Raw genomic sequence first — 22,415 nt, forward strand, 5'->3', positions numbered from 1 at the left:
CTTATTGTATTGTATACTGGTTCACTCTACAACATAGTAACTCTATTGTACCTTGACCTTTGTTTTAAGGTCAGGGAATAGCCATGTAGCCACCCCCACAGTACAGATCTTTTAATTCAGAGTACCATGGACCAGAACTAAACAAGTGGAGGCACCATTAAGGTTCACTGCTCGTTATGGTGCGTTCACACCGTCTGGCGCTTCAAGTTCGACACGTGTGCACTTTTGGTGCGTTCACGCCAAACGCGTTTTGAGCGTCAGGCACGTCTGGTTTACATTCAAAGTCTATGTGGATGCGCTCCACACTTCTACGGCCCTCGATGCGCCTCCACATGCACTTTGAATGTAAACCAGATGCGCCTGACGCTCAAAACGTGTTTGGTGTGAACGTGCCATTAGCTCTGGAACAAGCTCTCTAAAAACCTGAGATGTGTTGTTTACTCCTTTACATCAAGACTGGAAGCCTGTTTACCTAAAAGTAAAGAGTGTGTAATTGGTTCAGTTTCATCCTGTTTTAACAACATGTGTTTTTTGAAGTTTTACGACTTCATGCAATATTTGCTCAACAATTTCCAATATGGACTCAGAATATGTATGTAAATTGTAAATTGATGGAACGGGAGCTTTTAATTCAGAAATCTTCCTATTTTGTCTGAAGCTTGTGTTTGTATTGAACCAGCAATCAGAAAACATACTTCTGTTACATTATAGTTTACTGCTCTAAAGTAATGAGTTTTAAATGTTTTCTTCTCTGAAAAACACACCAGCAATAAATCTCAGGCTCTGAAAGGAGTGAAGGGATTACTTAAATCCACAAGGGGGCGTCCTGAACTGTCAAAGACTGAGCATGAAAGAGTATAATGTAGAAAATATGTGAAACAAGTTACACACAGAAAATTTACATTTTAACACTATTTGTGGCTTATTTCTTTTTACTCACTAGTTCTGTGTCAACTCCGTCATGCACTGTCAACTCCGTCAGGTGGACTTTTTTTTGTTTTGTTTTAAATAATATTTGTTTTCTTTCTTGAGAAGCATTTGTCTGTAAAACTGAGTAAAAATATCACTAATAGGGTCATTAATTAATTAATTAATTAATTTATATTTATTTTGTCAAATGGTGATGACAAAGTTCTGGGTCAGGTCGATTAAAAATGTATTTTGTTAAAAAAAATGTTGCACCTGGAAGCCTGTACCTTAGCATCTTAACATTTCCAAAACATTATTTGTCATATTTGCATACATAAGGTTGAGAAATAATTGTAAAAAATTGGGGAAAATTTAAACCCAATTTGTCCCTATTCTCAAGAATCACTGATATTTAACATTAACACAGCCTGCTGTAGTTTTCGGCTGGTAAACATCACGGTAGACGTTTTAGACGCGTAGCACCGACAGACAGAAGAACACCGGCTCTTTTTTTGTTGCTGAAACTGAGCCAAATGATTTGAATCTCAGAAAAGAGAATTGAATTCCCACCGCTGAGTCGTACGGAGGTACAGAGAGCTTGAGTGGAAGGAGGGAGGAGAAATAAGAAAAATGGAGCCGAAAACAGACCAATGAGAAAACGCCCTGTTGGCCCTACAGGCATCCCGTCATGCTGTCGGACTGAGCGCTACGTCAGCAGTGAGACAGAAACATGGCGGTGTCCAACGCTCGAGTGTTCATATTAAGTTTTCTCGCAGGTTTAGTATTCCACCGCAGTCTCGCAAACGTTGCTGTAGAAGGTTCGAACCCGGAAGAGCCCCCTCACCGCCGTTTTGAGTACAAGTACAGCTTCAAAGGACCGCACCTGTCTCAGTCCGACGGCGGTATCCCGTTTTGGATTCACAGTGGAAGTAAGTTTGTATCCAGCTGTCAACATCACAGAACAAACTGATAAGGAAAATATTTCCTTAAGAGTGGACCCTAACAATGAGAGGATGACAGCCGAGACTGTCTCGCTTGCAGCGGTTTCCGCTCGGGGTGTTCAAGGCGATGCTGCTTAGCTCTCAACCTGCACCAAAAAAAAAAAAAAAAAAAAATGCTTAAATGAATCCTAGCACACCAGCTTCCAATCCATAGCCCCGATGAATCGCTGGCACGCGTTTAATATTTGTCAAAAGACCTGGCTGATGCCACAGCGTCTGCAGACAGGAAAAGCTGCTACTTTCCTTTCTTGTCTGGGAAAATAGCAGCACACTGATTTGTCCAGATGCTGAAATGAACTGCAGGGGGATCACACTTCCTTTCCAGTAAGCCAGCTCTACTTAAGGGTAAAAAAAAAAAAAAACCTTACATTTACTATTTAGATTCTAAAGATTACAAGTCAGTTCTGTATAAAGGTAGATTTTTAAATAAGAATGCCTTTTTGATTCATCCTCTTAATCTTACATTATCTTTTCAATTGTAAAAAGAAATGTCCGTAACGTTTGCAAAGCACAAACTCAACACGAGTCCTAACTCCAAGGGTCAAGTCACAGTGACAAATGACACAAGCTTGTTTGCAAACAGAACTGCAGAAGATTCGCCCTCTAACATCAGCTAGATAGGTCAACATTCAACTTTTAGATTGAAACACTTGTAATGCTGATGTATGTATGGAACAAGTTTTTAGATGTGACTTTACTGTACATAGATACTTTGCTGTATCAGTGTCCAAAGTTTTAAGGATAAGGGTGATATACTCCTTGAAGGGAACCTGGAGATATAGCCAGCATTGTTTGGGATCAGTTGAAGTTTATAAGGAGTTTGTGAAGTAAAAAAAAAAAAGACAATTATGGGTATCACAATGGAAATGAATACAGTATTTTCTGAAAACAATGCCTTATGAATGAGAGTAGTTTAAGATTAGGAGGAACCCCAGATGTGAGCCTTGTGTTACACCACTGCTTGAAAAACTGTTACTTATAAAGCACATTATCTTCATTTCCACACTCACTTTCTCTTGTTGTGATTTCAGATGCTATTCCAAGTGCAGACCAGGTGCGCATTACCCCATCCCTCAAGAGTCAAAGGGGCTCCGTGTGGACAAAAAATAAAGTCAACTTTGAGAACTGGGAGGCTGAGGTGACCTTCAGAGTATCGGGAAGAGGCAGGATGGGAGCAGACGGTTTGGTGAGCAGTTTTAATTCTTTGCAGACAAGGCAGCCCAGTTTATCCCGTGGAAAGATTGTGGTGATTTTTTTTTATTATTTATTTATTTTTTCCAGGTTGGAGTGCATCTTTTTCAGCGCAAAGTCCTAAACAATAATCTTAATTAATCAGAATTTGATTCAATAGATTAGCGAGTTACTGGAAGTGTAAAAAATAGTCATCTCAAATCAGACTTCCTCTTCCAGGCAGTGTAAATAAAAAAAATCTTGTGAACTTAAAAAGGGTCGTCATATCACTTCAGCAACAAAGATATTTTGCCAGACACAAAATCAATGTTTTTCCATGAAGAGCTCAGTTTCCAGAACTACAGAAAGCCTGAAGAGAAGAGAGTAGAAGTCAGAAACCAGGACAGAAAAAGAAGTAGAAAAAGAAGTATATCCCTTTGGAATGTACTAGGCGGATGATGCAATTTTGCATTACCACCATAAGTGGCACCATAAATGTGCTCAAGTTAAATTTTGGAATTTCTTTTGTTTTTAAGTATGATTTTAAGCTACTGCATTGATATTGAAATGTTGTTCTTGGCTATCTTTACTTGCAGATGTTATAAAGGGTGTGTGTATATGTGTGTGCTGTGGACACTTTCACTCATCGTCACTCTTTAGCTAAATATATTTCTAAAAACCTCTGATTCATGAAGTCACCCAAGTGTCTCTAGAAGTGGGAGGTTCATACATTCATGACCTTTCCAAAATGCAGTAGCATCATGTTTTTTTTTTCCCCTCTGCGTTCCTTTGCTTTCTTACACAACACATCAGCGCATTTATGACACTGCCTAGCCCATTATGTGCTTTAAACTTGTGATGCTGGTTTTCAAAGGTGTGTCCTCCCCATAGAAACGGAATAACCATGGTGTTTAATTATTACACAAAACAACCTGAACACATAAATGACTTCTGACATTGTTCGACTGCACAACTCGCAGCTGATAGAGAAGCAAAGATTAACTTCTTTTTCCCAAAAGTCTTTTTTGAGAAAGAGTATTTTCACTAGCTAGCAGTAAGTTAGAAGGAAATGCTGAGACAAATACTTATATAGACTATTTTTACATTACAGTATGCAAAGTGTTTTCTCCTGTTCACCTGGAAGGTGAATAAATAGTTTATCCTGTTTCACCTAATCATCCTGTAGATGTCTGTACAGTCTAATTTGGGTCAAGCTGTGTCAAGTCAAATACAGTTGATTAGTCAAGAGTTGCACTATAAATCATAACTTTATCTTTGTCCCGTTATTCATGTTGCAGTGAACTCGAATAAATGTTAACTTTTTAATTACCATGTGTCCAGGCTCACTTATAAGGTGGTCAAGTCATTACAGAAGTACAGTAAAGTTGCTTTTAATGTAAAATGTCAGACATTGGCCAGAATCACCTGTTTCAATAAAACTTTAAGATAAAAATAATGCATTTGATTTTTTTTTTTCCAGTCATTAGACTGTTATTATTATCTGAGGTCTATGTTTACGAACTGAGACAGGATTTGGAAAAGCACAGACTTAACCATACAAGTTCCCACAGTTGACATCAAGTCAAAGGATGTGTCTAAAGAAAATGCTGCTGTTGTCAATTTGCCTTAAGCAAGATTAAATAACCGCAAATTTAATGTCTTGCTCTGTTTTCCTTCCAACAGGCAGTGTGGTTCACCAGCGAGCAAGGCCTCGACGGCCCAGTGTACGGTGCTGCTGACACGTGGAACGGAATCGGAGTCTTCTTTGACTCGTTTGACAACGATGGAAAGGTTCGTGTCGTCTTTATGTTTCCAATAATAATTCACGATTAACATGTAAAACCAGAGGATTGTTTTTAGGTGGGATAAGGTTGCTCAAACTGTGTCTGTAACAGAAGAGATACGTTATTTCTTATATATATATTCATTAGATTTGGGGCTTTGTCTATTGAAAATGTAAAACTGCTCTGAAAAATAGTTTAAAAAAAAATTATTGTTAGTGAGCAGGTATAGTATATATGTTGTAAATAAGATTACCTACAAGCTAAGCCACCTTTGCTCATCAGATCACAAAAGGATTAACATGTTTTCTCTGTTTTTGCTTCGCAATCCTAGAAAAATAACCCGGCCATCCTCGTCGTCGGGAACAATGGCAACCTTGTTTACGACCACCAAAAGTAAGTAAACATTTCTTCTCGCTTCCCTCGGGTGACATCACCAACTCAAATTTCAGCAACTTAAAGAAGATTAGAAAATATGATTATGTTTGCTTGAAAGTAAATAATCCTCTGTCTTTTCTAATCTGCCTTGGGCAAGTGAAAGCTTTAAATCACTTTTTCTGTGCCGTTCCAGTTTGTCTTAGAGTCAATAGTGTTTACGAAAACATTAACGTCAGTCACTTATCTTGTAAAGTTTGTATTGGATTGCTCCTAATCACAAAAAATTATATATTTGTGTAGCATTTCTGTGTTTTGGTTTTAAATTGTTTAAATTTTGTTTTCGTTCAGCGACGGCACCACGCAGGCCCTTGGAACGTGTCTGAGAGACTTCCGAAACAAACCGTATCCGATCAGAGCCAAAATAACCTACTACAGGAAGACCCTGACGGTAGGAGAAGGAACAGGAATCAAACATTTTAAAGCAGTGAATGTCTGAATAATAAAGGGTATTTATTTTCTACCAAATTGCTTGATTTTTTTTTTTGTTTTTTATGTTCCTCCTTAGGTTTTGATCAACAATGGATTCACTCCAGACAAAGAGGACTATGAGTTCTGCACAAAGGTTGAAAACATGATTATTCCGACTGAAGGCTTCTTTGGCATCTCAGCTGCCACTGGTGGTTTAGCAGGTACCACTCTGATCCCTACCCTAAATACCTGTACAATACCTGTACTTTTTTTATTATTCAAATCATATGCTGTGCATATATAACAACCCTTGCTTTACCTTTCAATCTATCACAAATCTGGTTTTCAGCAGTTTCTTTTCATTTCTGTGCTTATATATATATATATATATATATATATATATATATATATATATGTATATATATGTATATATATATATATGTATAAAAATTGTGATTTTCCTAATTATTTCTTTTTACTTCCGTCAGACGACCACGATGTTTTGTCATTCTTGTTATTCAGACTCACTGAACCAGGCCAACAACCGGTAATCCCATTTCTTTTTTATCTTTAACTACTTGTTTTCCAGTTGTCCTTTACCACATTACCAATCCAGCTGTTACTTTTTTTTTCTTTGTTTTGTTTTTCTTTTGCATGCGATCTTCACTGAAGCCCTCCGTTGATTCTGAGATTCCTAAAGAGGAGAAAGATAAGTATCAAGAGGAATTTCAGAACTTTCAGCAAGAGCTTGATAAAAAGAAGGAAGAGTTTCAGAAGGATCACCCGAATGTCCAAGGAGAGCCAAGTTAGTTTTCTAACATGTTTGAAAGTTATATTTCTAATATAAAAACAGAACATGGATAGAGTTCACTGATATTTACCTTTGACTCTTTCCGGTCGTCTGTGTGCGTTTCAGTCGACGATTTGTACGAAAGTGTGAACGACCGCGAGATTCGTCAGGTGTTTGAGGGCCAGAACCGGATCCATCTGGAAATTAAGCAGATCAACCGGCAGCTCGCTATGATTCTGGATGAGCAGCGTAGATACGTTTCAGTTATCACAGACGAGATTTCCAAGAAGGGGACAAGTGCCGGGTCAGGACAGGTGAGCCTACAAGTGATTTACACTGAATACAAACTTAACTGACCTGGGGTTCAACGAAGTCTCACCTCTAGTGGTTTTCTGTGTTATTAACTATATGTTTGACTTACTTCGGTATGTTTAGGTTGGGAAAAAAAGCCAGCTAACGACAAACTGCTGGGTTTTCCAATTTATTCGCTTAATGATTGCTCCGTTGATTATTGAGAAGGGTCTCAATTATTTTCAACTTGCCATTTTTATTCAAGTGGAAATAAAAAGAGAGAAATTATTTTACTTGTTTTACAGTTTTCTATTCTTTTTTTTTTTTTTTTTGAAAGATGCATCTCTGATTTCCTATCAGTAGCAAACTTCTTGGTTGAATGAAAATAATTGAAAAACTAAATGTGCCAGAGGTATAAATAATTTTGGGCCATACAGTAAAACACTCTGATGTTTAGTCAACTGTTTTGTCAAACATCAACGCAAGAGTATTTATCCCTCGGAGAATTAATCTGTATTTCCCTCTCAGCTCGATTCTGCGAGTCAGCAGCTCAGCTCCGTTATCGCCACGCAGCAGGAGCTTCTGAGAAACCTGAACGAACTGAGGTGAGCACCAGCATTACAGAACTTATTCTTAAAAGCTAGTTGTTTTTTCTTTTGCAACAAACATAAAGACACATCCATGATACCTGAAAAAAACAAGGGAAATCCTGCTGGATAAATCTCCTAAATCATATTTAATCTCAGGATAGCTGTAAAATCGCAGGTGCTGGCCAGTCTGATAATCCAGCTGCTGTAACATCTTCTTCCTCACCCCCGTCTATACCACCACCTTATGAGTCTCTGCTGCTCTCTCAATGGCTGCCACTCGGACTTATGTTCATGTATTTTTTTATTATATATATATATATATATATATATATATATATATATATATATATATATATATATATATATATATATATATAAAATTTTATGGAGGAATTCAATAAATGTTGGTTTGTTTTTGTAATCGGCAACCTTCGCCTCAGTGACTGTAGTGTACTATGGTCAAGTGGCGTCAGAAATATTAAGTTTTATGTTATCATATTGTAAGAGACATTGTAGTGTTACAATCCAAATTTGGCTAAGTTGAATTAAAGTGGCCCAAGTGTGGGGCCTTGAGGAACCCCACATATGATATTTATTTGCTCAGATATATAATTTGCTAACCACTAATCAATTATTAGCAAGTAATATGACTAATTCAATTACAGCATTTGAAATAAAAAAAAACCCCAACTTGGATTAAAATAAAAATATTTACGGCATGATAGATGTAGTGATATTTAGCTGTAATCTCCTTATTTTATTTTTTTTTATTGCTTTTTAACCTGAAATGGTTTCCAATTGAAAATGAGAAGCTATACAGAATTAGATCCTACGATAATGCAGCTTAAGAGATTTCATCATTCTGCCCGTCATGGCAAAACCTCAAAAAGACGGGATGATTTCGGTACTTACAGCAAGTAAAACTGCTTGAGCGTACACATTGTCATTTTAGCTGTTAAGAGCATATGAACTGATGATGTTAGGATTTTGTTGCAGCAGATTAATTAAAAAAAAAAATATATATATATATATATATATATATATATATATATATATATATATATACATTATCAATCCCAATGTTAGATAATATGTATGGCTTTATTTTCAGCTTCACAAATTATAAAGAAATAATTTGTTTCAACTATCTTGGGTTGTATTACCTTGAATTTTTAAGCTTTTAACCACTACACCCGAGACATTTATGGTATGTTTTTATTGCTGTTTGTTAGCATAATTTTGGCAGTATTGACGAAAGAGGTCAAGACTTTGACTAGTCTATATTTTTAGTAAAAAGTTTCATAATAATTTTATTCCTTAAGAGTTAAATCAAACTATTTGGGCCCCTTTTGCATTTTATTTTGCTTTTTAACTTGTGTTAATAATGCAATAAATTCCAACACTGCTGGATAACACATATATAGGATAGGAAAAATAAATCTCAAAAATTACATTTTTGCATTGTATTTTATTTTAGACGTGATATAAACTGTTTTATAAAAGCAACTTTTGGGTTAGTGTATAAAATGTATCCATACTTTTATGTGTCATGAAGATTGACATAACAATGGCATTTATAGAGAATTGTTAGACAACATTTCTTTGTGAAGAGCAAAACTCGCCAAGAGTTTTTTATTCACTTTTATGCACCATCTGCATAAAGAATGAATCGGAAAACCAAAATATGTAAATTATTATATGAATGATAATTCGATATAATAACTTGAATAACTTGCACGCAGCTTGAATCTGATTTATTTAAGTTATAAATGTGTCCTCACATGCTTTTTACTTAAATCAATATCAAATAAATAAGACGGCGAACGTTAAATATTTTCAATATTTTCCATTTTAACCTCAGCAGAGGGGTTGTATTATGATTCTTTAGGATAAATAAGTTCAGACACTGGCAAAAGGCTGCAGCTGCCCCCCTCTAATGTGCTAATATGAGCGGCTGATCTGTATTACTTTGTAGATTAAGTTCTCAGTTTATCCTGCTCCGTCATTTAAACACAGTTTGTATATTTAGAGATGAAGTCTGATCACAAAGAGGGCTTTCTGCTCATAAATGGGTCAGTCGTAGGAGATGAAGATTATATGCAGGGTTTAATAAATGCTCATTTACTTTCTTAAGTGTGTTTTTTTTTTTTTTTTTTTTTCCCCATTTATGGTGACACAAATTAGATTTTGTTTATATGTCATCCCTGTCTCAGACCTCGGCCATGTGGCTCAGCAAGAAAAGGCCACATCTTAGCACTGTTTTGTCCTTATCAGATTAGTGGTCTTTAAATACATCTGTCATACACAAGCAAAAACATGGTTTCTCCTCAAATTGATTTTGTCGCAGCAATCCTCCCCCAGGGCCTTCCTACTTGCGCCGCTAGAAATTCTGTTGATTTGTCAGCGCACTTTTTCCTTCGTAATCGCCTTAGATGTGTTTTAAGATGATAAGGGAAACTTATTGCTTTCTCCATGTTCGTAATCAAGTTTAAGAAACGACAATTTGCCGAGAAATGTGATCCGGGCTTAGATTTTTTTTTTTCTAAGAATGCCGTACTCTATTTAAACTCGATATACGGAGGAAATTGAATGTGAAAGTGCAGATTTACAGCCTCTTTTTCAATCAGCGAGGAATTATGGTTATGTGCATTGATAATCATTGTTCTGTGTCCTGTTATGGGTGGTAAGAATCATTTCTAGGCTGACGTTGGCAGAACTAAATGTAAAATTTGTCAGAAAACCTTTCGGTTACAGGTGTTTTCTTTTTTTCTTTTTTCTGTTGAAACTAATGTGGGAATTTAAGCATTTTTTATATTTTTTGTTAACTTTGCATTAAGATAAACATTTATAAGAACCTCAGTTAAAGCAATATTCAAATACTAAGAATTTCCTTGACCAATATTGTTTCATATATTCTTTAACAATTTAGTCTACTTTTTAAATTGGAAAAAAAAAATCACTGTAGGCAAATCTGGTGAATAATAAACAATTGATAAAATATTTTTGTTTATTTTTTTTGGTTTTGGCCTTGAAAAATCCACATTTTAATTTGATGTCCAGTATCATGGCTGGCCTGTTATACATTAGAGATAATCCAGATAGTTTCTGCTCTGTTTCTTAACCCTCTTTGCTTTGTAATCTGTTGTAAGAACATATTTTACGAGGGGATTAATTTGGCAATCATGACCTCTTTTATCAGATGGTAATTTTCTGTTTTTGAACTTTGAGAATATGTAAGGAGGAGTGAATGGGGATTAAAGGATTAATTTTAGACCTTTTCTTTCTGAAATTAAACAAAACCACACAGCATATTCACATCTCACCAAGTCTCCTTTTCTTGGTCTTTTTCAGTCCTTTGGGAGACACTTAGATGGTTAAACCTAGCAGTTCAGCATCTCTGAAACATGTCTGTCTCTTTTTCCCCCCTCCTCGTCTGCAGAAGCTCCTTCTATGAGTCTCTGAAGCAGATCGGTTCAGTCCAGCACCAGGGTAATGCAGGCGGAGCGGGGACGTACGAGACCATTCAACACTTCAACGACATCAAAGAGAATCTTCACACAGTGAAAAGAGACGTGGAGCACCTGGTGCAGCGTAACGTTCAGGTATTTCTCCAGGCTTTGAAATTCTGAAGCAGCTCCGGATTAAGAAACAGTCTGTAAGGGTTGTGTTGCCTGTGCACATTACTGAGTTTATTTCACAATATAAATGGCTTGTAATGACAGTTTCATAGTAAATTGATTGTTTTTTACTCACAGAATCCAGGAGATAAGGTTGTAAAGTGCCCAGAGCTGCCTCCCATGCCTTCCTGCTTATCCACTGTTCATTTTGCAATATTTGTTGTCATCCAGACAGTCTTATTCTTCTGCTACATCATGTACAAGTGAGTAACTCTGGTATTGATTTGTCAAAGCATGTCTGTATGACTTTTAAAAACCTCCATTTGTTTCTGTCCTCGTTGCAGAAGCCAACAGGAAGCAGCAGCCAAGAAGTTCTTTTGATGACGTTGGTTTCTAGAACAACAGTATGCATGTGGAAATGTCTGATTTCTTTCTCTTTTTTTTTCCTTTTGGTTCAATCATTTTCAGATAGTAAGTTATTGTATGTGGAAACTGCTTTTGTGGAATAAGACTTTGTTTTAATTATTAGAACATTTTTAATTTGATCAGCCAATTGCGTGTGACTGACGGTGTGAGACTTTTCAGCATGATGCAACATGGTCCTTTCAGTATTTCTGTTCAGTCAGAGCTTTAGATTTTGTTTTTTCTGAAATCTGGGGTCTGCCTTGAGCTCACTTCATACAATTTAACCAACAGTTTGAAAAAAAGAGAAAAGACAACCTATGTCTAAAAGTGTACATTGTGCGTATTTTTGTATAAAATGCTACAGATTTTCAGTGGCCCGTACATCAAGGATCAATTTCAGTTTTTCTCTTCTGGTTAACTTAAAAAAAATAAAAAAAAAAAAATGTCTGAATCTGCCTGAACAATTTACATAAACCGTTAAAAACCAGCCACTGTGTCTTTTTTATTGCCTTTTTTTTTTAAATAAAATTACAATTTGAACATGACTAATCTTCACTAAATAATGCTCTAACGAGCTCAATCATACAAGAGAGGTTCAGAAGTTAATCTTAATACAAATCACTTGCTTGGGCATTTATTTAGGATGTCTTCACTCAACGGATGAGCCTGATACATTTTGCATAAGAGGTGTTTGGACATGTTAAAGTGTAGTTGCTAAATGTTTGGCTTGAGTAGCCCAGAATAACAGGATGAGGTGATTGGGTGAAAGGTTTGAGGAGCTAAGATGTTCTTACAGTGTCACCTAAAAGTCTGTAACTTTGTCATTTGTTTCTAAAGATATCTGGAACATATAGCAGTATGTTGCTAGGGTGGTCACTTGTATTATTTTTCATGATAACTTTCTTGTCATAAAGATTTAGACTGATCATTGTCACGATAAATTTCCAGTTAATGTTTAAAACCCCGCTAAGATTGACACGACAATGGCATTTACAAAGACTTGTTAGACGACATTTCTTTGTGAAGAGCAAAACCCACCAAGAGTTTTTTGTTCACCTTTGAGTAGCCCATCATGATAACCGTCAGTGTTTACGACCACTGTCTGTTCAATGAAAGTGTCAATAAATTTGAAAATACAGTTACAGTGCAACAAATCACACCTCTTCATACATTACAAATAAGCATTGTTTGTTAGCTAAGACACAACAAATAGTTCTTATTCTCACTTATCACAATGCTACTGCAAAATACTGTGATAAAACCTGTTTCCTTAATTTTTTTTTCTCCTACAACTTCTCAAGTCAGATGGCCACTTTACATTTCAACTTGCAGGGAATGTGTTGTTTCCATATAGCAACTCAGGACAGTCATTGATAAAGAAGGCAGTCCGCTCCTCTTCCTCCCTAATGGAGAAATATGTGCTGTTCCAGCTCACAAAAACACTAAAAATAGGTATGAAGAGTATTTTAATCAGGCAATCTAATAGGGAGCCTTAAAAAAAATGCTTTGATTGGATCCTTTTCTGATTACTGCAGGGTTTCTAGGCAGTCTGAAAAAGAATGTTAAATTTAGAATTTATTTTCAAGTATTTTCCTGCAGGGATGATGAATTGGAAAAGGCCTGAAGTGACGATCATGTTGTTTTAAGCCAGGTCAGCATGAAGTCGTGACTGCCTTTCCAGTCAGACGTTCTGTTTGTCCTTTTTGTCTCACAGTTCGCAGCTGTCTCCTCAGCGGTGGGCCGTACAGCTTTTACTCCCTAACAAGTTATCTTCTTCCATACATACATCATCAATAATCACATTATCACAATTTTATTCAAAAAACCCTAATAAAACCACTGACTCATTGTGTGAACCTACAAAGTAAGGTTCTTTTTTTCTGGAGCAAAAAGTACTGCTGTGTTCTTGGATGCAGCTGGAAAGAAAAACAGTTGGCATGTTGCAATGTTTTAGTGGAAATTAAATGAGAACATATTAGGTTGAGCAGGAGATGAGCTCACATTCCTACTTGATAATCACAACATTATCTTCACCTGAAGCCATTGTGTTCTTGAAATTATGCTTGGAAAAAAAGTGTTTTAATACCAGAGGAGAGAATGCTGTTGCGCTACTTGTATGGAACTAATCTGTTTATGTGTTTGTAAAAAGAGCTGCAGGTCTACGAAAACCATGATGGAGTGACTCCTCCCCACTTCACACCTTTAGCCAGTCACGTTCCTATTCAGCAATAGCACTGCATGAAGGATGGCTTCATTGGGATAAACAAGAATACAGTATAATCCTGCCCCTCTCTCCCCTCTGCTTGATCTCAGCAGTGTAAGCTGCACATGGGCCGATCTGAACTTCTCTAATATGATTAGGCAGCAGTGGGTGGAAGCACACAGCCTCTGTTTTTGGTTGAAAGAGACTGTCCATGTAGCCTTAAGGCCTTCTGCGAGTTTTGGTAAAAGTTGTGCCTAAAAAAAGTGCTTCAAACCTTAAAAATTTATTTGGAAAAACATCCAGAAAGGTCTCCACGATTTAAAAATAGGTAAAAAAAAAAAAAAGAAAAGAAAAAAAGCAGGCCATCTGCCTCTTAGTATAGTGAAGCAGAAGGGATTAAATCCAGATTATGGCGGGCTGTGTGTGTGTTTGTGTGTGTTTGCGTGCGCATGTATGTGTCTGTTGCTTGTCATCAGTGTGTCCTTGACTCTGTAGGCAAGCAGGAGGTTAGCTAGGGAGCTACCACTGGATTGGAAAGCTACAGGAAGCGAAAGCGAAGCACCAGGAGAACCGTTTACTTTTTCAGTCCTCGAAAACACCCCCCTCCTTGGAGAGTAGACACTCGGAAGAACTCGTGATGGCTTTTTTGATCAAGAGCATGATTGGGAACCCACTGTCAGGAATGGGTCTTGGTGGTGGAGGCGACAAAGAGGAGGAGGCCACTCCATCAGATCCTGCAAAAGCAGCCGGGATGACACGCGAGGAGTATGAAGAGTACCAAAAGCAGTTGGTAGAGGAGAAGTAAGTAGAAACATGGACCAAACTACACTTTGAGCAGTTGCCACTAGCCTGTGGGAAACAAAATGGCTGCAGGGAATAAAATCTGACCTTGACGCATTGTTTTGTTACGTTCAGCCTCACTGCTTTTCCCTCACTGTCAAAAGTATACATCTTTGATTAACACACCAAAAAAAGAAGAAAGCGCAATAAAATAGCTTCTATTGTTTTTGAACAATTAAAAAGTTGAGTTCTTAAAAGAGACATCTGTTTCTGAAGGTCACAAAAGAGACTAACCAAGATGGTTTTTTTTCTGTATATATTTTGTCTGTGTGGCTAAATATAGTCTTTTGGTTCTTGAAAGATAAGATTAAATTATGGCATTCACACACACACAAAAAAAATCATAAACATTTAAAGTAAAATAATATGAACATCACAAAAGAAAAAAAAACAATTATTTTTTAAAACAGACTGGCAGTAAAAATGGTTTTAAATTACATCTGACTTGGAAAGATGAGGCGTTTGAAAACCACTCCTGTTGTGATGTTTTGACTAAATTCTAGGTAATCCTGGATTGGTAATCTCTTTAAATGGCTGAGGTAAAGTGCACTAGGAGCTTTGTTGAATATGCAGGAATATATTGACTCAAACATTTGTTTTACAGAGGGAAGTTGAATGATATATATTTAAAAAAAAATTAAAACAAGACAATTATTTACATGTTTGATTTTGTTCTGCAGATGTGCAAATATTTTATTTCACGACCATAACTTGGGTGAAACTAAAACGTTCATAGAAGCCATCTCTATATTTATTTTTTCTTTGTAGGCAACCAAGCAATAATGTAAAGAGTAATTGGCAATGTTGCTAAGGCATTCCATGAAAGAATGAAGTAAACTTTGTTGTTGGCCTTTGGATCTACAAGGTTTTCATACATTTCCAGCATTGACATTTCTTCCACATGGTTAACAAGTTAATCACAAACTTATATATGCAAGTCAATGAAAAAGCTTGACTAAATACAGGATATATTAACTAATCTGTAATGTGTTTTTGTGACCAAGAGTAAATAAACTTGAGATTGTTTTCTTTTGTTTTTTCATTTGTCCAGGATGGAAAGGGATGCAGATTTCTTACACAAAAAGGCAGAGCGGGCAACGCTCAGAGTGTGTCTCAGGGACAAATACAGACTGCCTAAGGTAAACATATGTTTTTATCTTTACACGTTGGATAATATAGCTGTCTTGATTCAGCATGTCAGGAAACTTACCATAATTTCTAACTGACTGAATAGTACATTTTCGTGGTTTAATTTAGGTATTTTCCCACTTATTTAAAGGAAGAAGTTGGTATTCACTGGAAATGGTGTCATTAGTTGAAGGATTTAAATATATGTCCCATTTTCATTTAGAAGTCATGTTTTTTTTTTCTAAATTTCTTGTTTAAAATATTAACAGAACAATTAAAAATATTCAAAAACCCAAAATGGCTTCCATCCATCTACAGTCGTAGCTGCAGCAACTCAGTGTTTGTTTGGTATTTTGGCGATAACACTATCTCACACTTGCAACTTCATTTGATGAACGTGTTGCTAAAGTGTTCAAACTTGCAAATACTAAGGAATACATCATTATTGTATTGCTGACAGACACACACCTGGTCACTGATCATTACAAATGGGGAATCCAGTCATTTTTAAAACTGGCAACTAAAACAAGGTTAAGCTCAAGTTTCACACCACTCCTTGATCTAAGTCAAACTTTGGAAATAACCGTGCATTGTCTCTACACGTTTCTTATCAGAAGTTTTTTGTACAGATTTTTAATTTGGAAAATAATGGTGCCAAAATGAATGCTGGGTACTACCAAAGTTAGCCCAAGTACCTCCGTGTGTGGTTTCAGAGCGAAGGTGCTGCACAATCCCATCCTTACCAAACTCAAAGAAAATATTTACATCCTTTAAGATGCAATTTAACCACATGGCCAACAAGACAAAACATAGGGTGTGATACTCTCCTTGAGGAAATACCTTACGCAGTATCCATGCACTGTGTTTTATCAATTACTTGAGGAATCTGAATACCTGGTTTGAGATTGTTATTGTATAATCTTGAGTAAAATATTGTGATTCCACTGTCATAGTTATTTCAATAACTTTAAATAAATATGCTAAATCAAATTTATTTTATTTAAAATAGAAAGTAGCAACTATTTGTTCTGCTGCATAAATAATCTAACACATCAATTGTTACAGTTCATTCCTAATTTTGATTTTGCTACATAGATTTAAGTAGAAATTTTGAATAAACATTCATTAGAAGTATAAGCACTTCTTGTCTATGTACCTTTTGCCTAGAAAGTTGGTGTTTTACTCTCTATAAAGTAATTCAGGTATAAAAAGCCAATATCAGATCTTATTTGGCCAGGCTGGAGGAAACTCCCTCCCACCTCCCCACCTTTCTCTGGCATCTAATTTAAGGGATTTTTATCTGTATGACATAAAACTCTATTATTTTGTGAAGCTGATTGTTTACTCAGTTTACAATGATTCCGAATCCAATTGAGTGGTTTGGATAATTATGAAGCTAAGACTAAACTACAGGTTCTAAGAGAATGAGATCCAACTACGCCCAAATCCCTCCCCCCCCCAAAAAAAAAACAAAAAAAAAAAACATTTGGACGTTTTTAGCTGATACTGAAGTTTTAAGCTTAAAAATAGCAAAAATCACCTTGGAGATGGAAGAAACAGCAGGTTAATGTAAAAGTGAAAAGCGAAGAAGCCACAGCAGGAGAAAAGTCAATCAGTAATATTCTAAAAACTAACAGCTCCTAATTACTGTAAACATTGCAATTCCACAACAAAGACAGGAGAAGGGCTGTATCTAACAGCCTTTTTAAAAAAAATGCAAAAAAATAAAATAAAATAATAATATCTACTAATTCAGCTCGCTCTTTGGTCGGGTTTTAGCTGAGGTCATCTCTGTGTGACAGCAGCACTTGGCTGTTCAGGAGGAGATTACTAAGAAAGGCTTGTTGCACCTCTAGTCTTAGCAAGCCAAATGCCACAGAGCAGGTGTCCCAAGCCTATTAGGGCGAACCCCGGCAGAGGGATCTGGCTCCAGCAAACTGCAACATTTACTTTAGTGGATCTAAACTGGGCAACTGGTGGATTTCAGAGGAGCCTTGACAGAGAAACAAACTGTAATGGAGGGAGCCAATAAGGTATGTAGAGAGACGTCATTTAAACTGTTTCAATCCTGAAGTTTTTCAGTAAATGACTGAGAAGTTGATTCAGAACCAGCAGTCTTGTGATAACAGTGCATCTGCCAGCGACTTTAGCTGCTCTAATAGCTTTCAGCTAATGGCACATCAATGTGTCGTTTCCTTTTTCGACCATTTGGTAGATTTTATTTAATTGCTTCTTTTTTAAAGACGTTAACTAAATATCAGTGACTTGAAAGCAAACATGTAATAACATTTGGACAATAACATGCTATTGTTTTCATTAAATTACGTTTCTATCACATGTAAGGCCAGAAAAGTGACAAGTCTGAACATTAGCTGTTTTCTTGTTTTGTTTTGTTTTTATTCCAATAAAGAAACTTGAGTTTCTTCTTAAGATTTGTATAATCGAATGTTATTCATAAAATTAATTTAGGATTAATGCGCAAAGTATAGTTTCTTAGGAGAAACAGGAAGTTGGAAGCAGACAGGCGCACATTACAGAGGTTATCTTTAGACTGTACCTGGGAAGAAAGGCTAAATCGGGTCTGAGATAATCCCACAGATTGAACTTTAAAGTAGTCACAGGGCAGAGCCTATTCACATTTAGTTGCTTATGAGGCTTATGATTTAATAATAATAAAGAGGAGGAAACTTACAGTCAGAAACCCTCAGAAAACACAAAGTATCCTCAAGTAGTCACTCTAGGTTGTTTTCATCACCGTTTGCTTCTAAATGATCTATTCACTGTATTTGATTTGATTGTACAACAATAAAGTCAAAGCAGTGTTTTTGCCCAAAAAGCCAAACACAAATGTTTATTTTTCCAATAAGTTCATAATTATAGTGCAGTTTGTAAGAGTAACCCAAGATGTTTGCATGACAAAGACAAAAGTCGCACTCAAATATCAAACTAAGCAAACAATACAACAATCATTTTTAGACAAATATATTGTAATGTTGTTAGGACTGATGAATAAACCCACAATTGTATTTGTAATAAGGAAACGCAAAGGATAATATAAAAATATAAATATTCTAAAACAGTTTATCCATGACACAATTGGGTAAAAACAAAACCTAAAAACTTTACATTTTGATAATACAAAAACCCTCAAAATATAATTGCAACGATACTAACAAACATGCAATGAGTCAAACAAAAGAAAAGACAAAAGTAAGGAGAAAGTAAGTGGAGTTCAACCAAAAGTCAAGCTAAAAAGAAAAAAAAACATGAATTTTTTTCTTCACATGTTTTTCTTTCTTTCTTTCTTTCTTTCTTTATTTCTTTATTTCTTTCTTTATTTATTTATTCTTAGAAGTTTACAATTTTTTGACAACTAAAACTCAGTTTATGCAAAGTTTGTTTCTTGGAAGCAAATCTTTCAAACAAGGCATCAAGGCCCTCTTCCCCCCCCCTCTTTCTAACAACCTTTTAACAAACCTTTAAAAGAACTACTGAGGAGTTTGCCTGCAGTCGTCTGCAGTCATGGTGTTTTTTTTTCTTCCTTTTCCAAAGTGAATGCAAACAACCATAAACCAAAAGGACAAGATGACATTTTTTTTTCTTTTATCAGATTTATCAACGTATATCTCGATGTCTGAATCTTAGCTCATTGGTTCCTGACCACGTTCTCCTACGTTAACGTTGACATCTGCAGAGCGAGCAGGACGAGAACATGATAGAGATGGCCGGGGACGACGTGGACGTACCCGAGGAGCTGCTCAAGATGGTGGACGAGGACGCCACGGAGGAGGAGGGCAAGGACTCCCTAATGGGCCAGTTTCAGAACCTGCAGAACATGGACATGGACCAGTTGAAGGAAAAAGCCTCTGCCACGGTGACCGAGCTGAAGAGCAAAGCGGAGGAGAAGTGCTCTGTCATGTGAACAGCCGAGGCTGGTGAAAGCAAATGGCGGAAAGACAGGGGAGTGGGGGATTGTTAAGATATTAATTTAACATGTTGCTTGGAGTAAACCAAGTTGTGAGTCTGAGGTTCTATACATGGGAATAAGCCCTCTCTCGTGTTATATCACATTATTTGATTTGAATCATAACAAGAAATTATATTAAAACCATCAGAAAAATCTGCTATATAGTTTTTCTTTTGCACACAAATTTGCAATACATTATATTGTGTCAATGGTGCCCAATCCTTCCACTCTTATTGTTCAGTGTTGTCATGAAATGAGACAGGTTAGTCTCTATATGTGTGTGTTTTTTTTTTCATTAAAAAAGAAAGTCAAGGTAATCCAAGATGTGCTGATAGAAAACCAATCCTTCCTGAGTTATGCAACTTTCCTCTCAGATTTATTGTTTTTTTTCTTTCTTTCTTTCTTTTTTTGTTTCTGCTGTATAAATGGTTGATATATTTGGTCACCACCTTTGGTGTTGCACGAAAACATGTGATTTTCAGGCGTTGCAATAATTTCAGCTGGATTAAGTCTTTGCAGAAACATTTGCAAATTTGCACAAACTTATTGTATAAATACAGAAATCATAAAGGCGGCGACAGATGTGTGTTTTTTGAAATGCTCGAATGTACGTGATTGTGAGAAGACAAATTTGTTGTTCAAATAAAAATGCATATTAAACACAAACAATGAGTCAGTGGTGGAATTAAAAAAAAGTATATATATATATATATATATATATATATATATATATATATATATATATATATATATATATATATATATATATATATATATATATATATGGGCTACTGGAACAAGACGGAAATGGGCGAGAGACGAAAACATGGATCTGTTGGAATGCTACTACTCAAGTAACCCTAGTCAGAGGGGTTACATGCAAAGACTGAGGGTGGAATGGTTACTTCGACACCCACAGTCTACAATGACTGCCAAACAACTAGTAGCTCAGTGCTCCAACATCCGCAAACGGCAACTGCTATCACAACTTGAGATTGACGAGGTACAACACAAATGCTACGGCAAAAGGGAGGAGCCCAAAGGTAAGGTCAGGGGGGAGTTAACTACTCCCCACCCCGAGACTGGGTATGCAGCCCCAGTAATGAACGAACTATCACAGCTGAACAAGACAGCAACTGACCTGAGAGAGAGAATCGTGGCCCGAATGAACACCAGGCAACCCCGACGCCAATTACAACGGCTGAGTGAAGTACCATCAGAAAGTCTCATTCAAGATGTGAATGCAGCATTGAGAACAATCCCTACCAACACCATAACAGAAACCAATGAGCTGATATACAACTCAGCATCAATGATCCTTGAAATGCTTGGCTATAAGAGCAACCATGAGACCCAATATCCATCATGGAAAAGACGGTTAGAGGCTAAGATTAAGATAACAAGGAGGGAAGTGAGCCAGCTGTCAGAGCTCCTAAGGGGTGCAATGAAAAGATCAGTACCCAAGAAGTACAGCCAGATGTCCATACCTGAAGCACTCGAAACTGCCAAACAAAGACTCCAAGCCTTGGCCAGCCGCCTAAAGAGATACACAAGAGAGAATGAAGCCAGGAGGATTAACCGGCTCTTCTCCACCCAACCAGCTAAAGTGTACTCTCAATGGCAGGGTACTAACAACAGAGCAGACCCACCAAGGCTGGAGACTGAACAATACTGGAAAGGCATATGGGAAAGGGAGGCGTCCCACAACAGCAATGCACAGTGGCTAACCTCTCTACGAGAGGACCACAGCAACCTCCCTGAACAAGCCCCAGTAACCATCACTGTGGCAAATGTCCAAGAAAGAGTCTCAGGTATGAAAAACTGGACAGCACCAGGGCCTGACATGATCCATGCCTACTGGCTAAAGAAACTCACTGCCCTCCATGAGCGACTGGCAGCTCAACTGAACCAGCTGCTACAAAATGGGACTCACCCTGAATGGTTAACTGAAGGGCGTACAATCCTGATCCAGAAGGACCCCTCAAAGGGTTCAGTCCCATCCAACTATCGGCCTATAACCTGTCTCTCTACAACATGGAAGCTCATGTCAGGCATCATAGCGGCTAAGATAAGCGGACACATGGATAAATACATGAGCACGGCACAGAAGGGCATCGGCATAAATAGTAGAGGAGCCAAACACCAACTCCTTGTAGACCACACAGTCGCCCGAGACTGCAAAACCCGACACACCAACCTGTGCACCGCTTGGATTGATTACAAGAAAGCCTATGACTCAATGCCACACACCTGGATCATTGAATGCTTAGAAATGTACAACATCAATAGGACTCTAAGAGCCTTCATTGCAAACTCGATGGGGCTGTGGAAAACCACCCTTGAAGCCAACTGCAAACCGCTTGCACAAGTGTCCATCAAATGTGGCATATACCAAGGAGATGCTCTGTCCCCACTGCTGTTCTGCATAGGTCTGAACCCCCTCAGCCAAATCATCAACAAGACTGGCTACGGATACCGACTTAAGAATGGGGCCACAATCAGTCACCTCCTCTACATGGATGACATCAAGCTGTACGCCAAGAGCGAGCGAGACATCGACTCACTGATCCACACCACCAGGATCTACAGCACTGACATTGGGATGTCATTCGGACTAGAGAAATGTGGCCGGATGGTTACAAAGAGAGGGAAGGTCGTCCACACAGAAGGGGTATCACTCCCAGAAGGAACAATAGCAGACATAGAGCACAGCTACAAGTACCTGGGAATACAGCAAGCAAATGGCAACATCGATGAGGTCACAAGGAAAGGAGCCACAGCCAAATACCTCCAACGAATAAGGCAAGTCCTGAGAAGCCAGCTCAATGGCAAGAACAAGATCCGTGCAATAAACAGCTATGCCTTGCCAGTAATCAG

At 37.3% G+C, this 22,415-nt stretch overlaps 2 protein-coding genes across 2 annotated transcripts; both read left to right on the forward strand.

Annotated features, from left to right (window-relative positions):
- Nucleotides 1-1,526: 1,526 nt before the first annotated feature.
- On the forward strand, nt 1,527-11,887 carry lman1 (lectin, mannose-binding, 1). The gene is made up of 13 exons (XM_014988565.2): nt 1,527-1,838; nt 2,942-3,096; nt 4,764-4,871; nt 5,196-5,257; nt 5,588-5,687; nt 5,805-5,928; nt 6,196-6,254; nt 6,380-6,512; nt 6,624-6,811; nt 7,317-7,393; nt 10,818-10,980; nt 11,134-11,258; nt 11,340-11,887. Exons 1-13 carry the CDS (start codon nt 1,640-1,642, stop codon nt 11,374-11,376), a joined length of 1,530 nt encoding a protein of 509 aa, XP_014844051.1. The 5' UTR covers nt 1,527-1,639; the 3' UTR covers nt 11,377-11,887.
- Nucleotides 11,888-11,987: 100 nt separating this feature from the next.
- Nucleotides 11,988-20,248, forward strand: cplx4a (complexin 4a). Its single transcript, XM_014988566.2, has 3 exons — nt 11,988-14,404; nt 15,495-15,582; nt 19,266-20,248. Exons 1-3 carry the CDS (start codon nt 14,241-14,243, stop codon nt 19,491-19,493), a joined length of 480 nt encoding a protein of 159 aa, XP_014844052.1. The 5' UTR covers nt 11,988-14,240; the 3' UTR covers nt 19,494-20,248.
- The last annotated feature ends 2,167 nt before the right edge of the window (nt 20,249-22,415 follow it).

Source organism: Poecilia mexicana, unplaced genomic scaffold (genome assembly GCF_051168715.1).
Source record: "Poecilia mexicana isolate PSO_F unplaced genomic scaffold, ASM5116871v1 scaffold_12, whole genome shotgun sequence".
In the NCBI taxonomy this organism is placed as follows: Eukaryota; Metazoa; Chordata; class Actinopteri; order Cyprinodontiformes; family Poeciliidae; genus Poecilia; species Poecilia mexicana.

Bases quoted from the DNA above. Each gene is read 5' to 3' on its own strand.
- lman1 (XM_014988565.2), top strand. From the start codon at position 1,640: ATGGCGGTGTCCAACGCTCGAGTGTTCATATTAAGTTTTCTCGCAGGT. The intron at 3,097-4,763 runs GTGAGCAGTTTT...TCCTTCCAACAG, and splicing joins GGATGGGAGCAGACGGTTTG to GCAGTGTGGTTCACCAGCGA. The intron at 7,394-10,817 runs GTGAGCACCAGC...CCTCGTCTGCAG, and splicing joins AGAAACCTGAACGAACTGAG to AAGCTCCTTCTATGAGTCTC.
- cplx4a (XM_014988566.2), top strand. From the start codon at position 14,241: ATGGCTTTTTTGATCAAGAGCATGATTGGGAACCCACTGTCAGGAATG. The intron at 14,405-15,494 runs GTAAGTAGAAAC...TCATTTGTCCAG, and splicing joins AAGCAGTTGGTAGAGGAGAA to GATGGAAAGGGATGCAGATT. The intron at 15,583-19,265 runs GTAAACATATGT...TGACATCTGCAG, and splicing joins ACAAATACAGACTGCCTAAG to AGCGAGCAGGACGAGAACAT.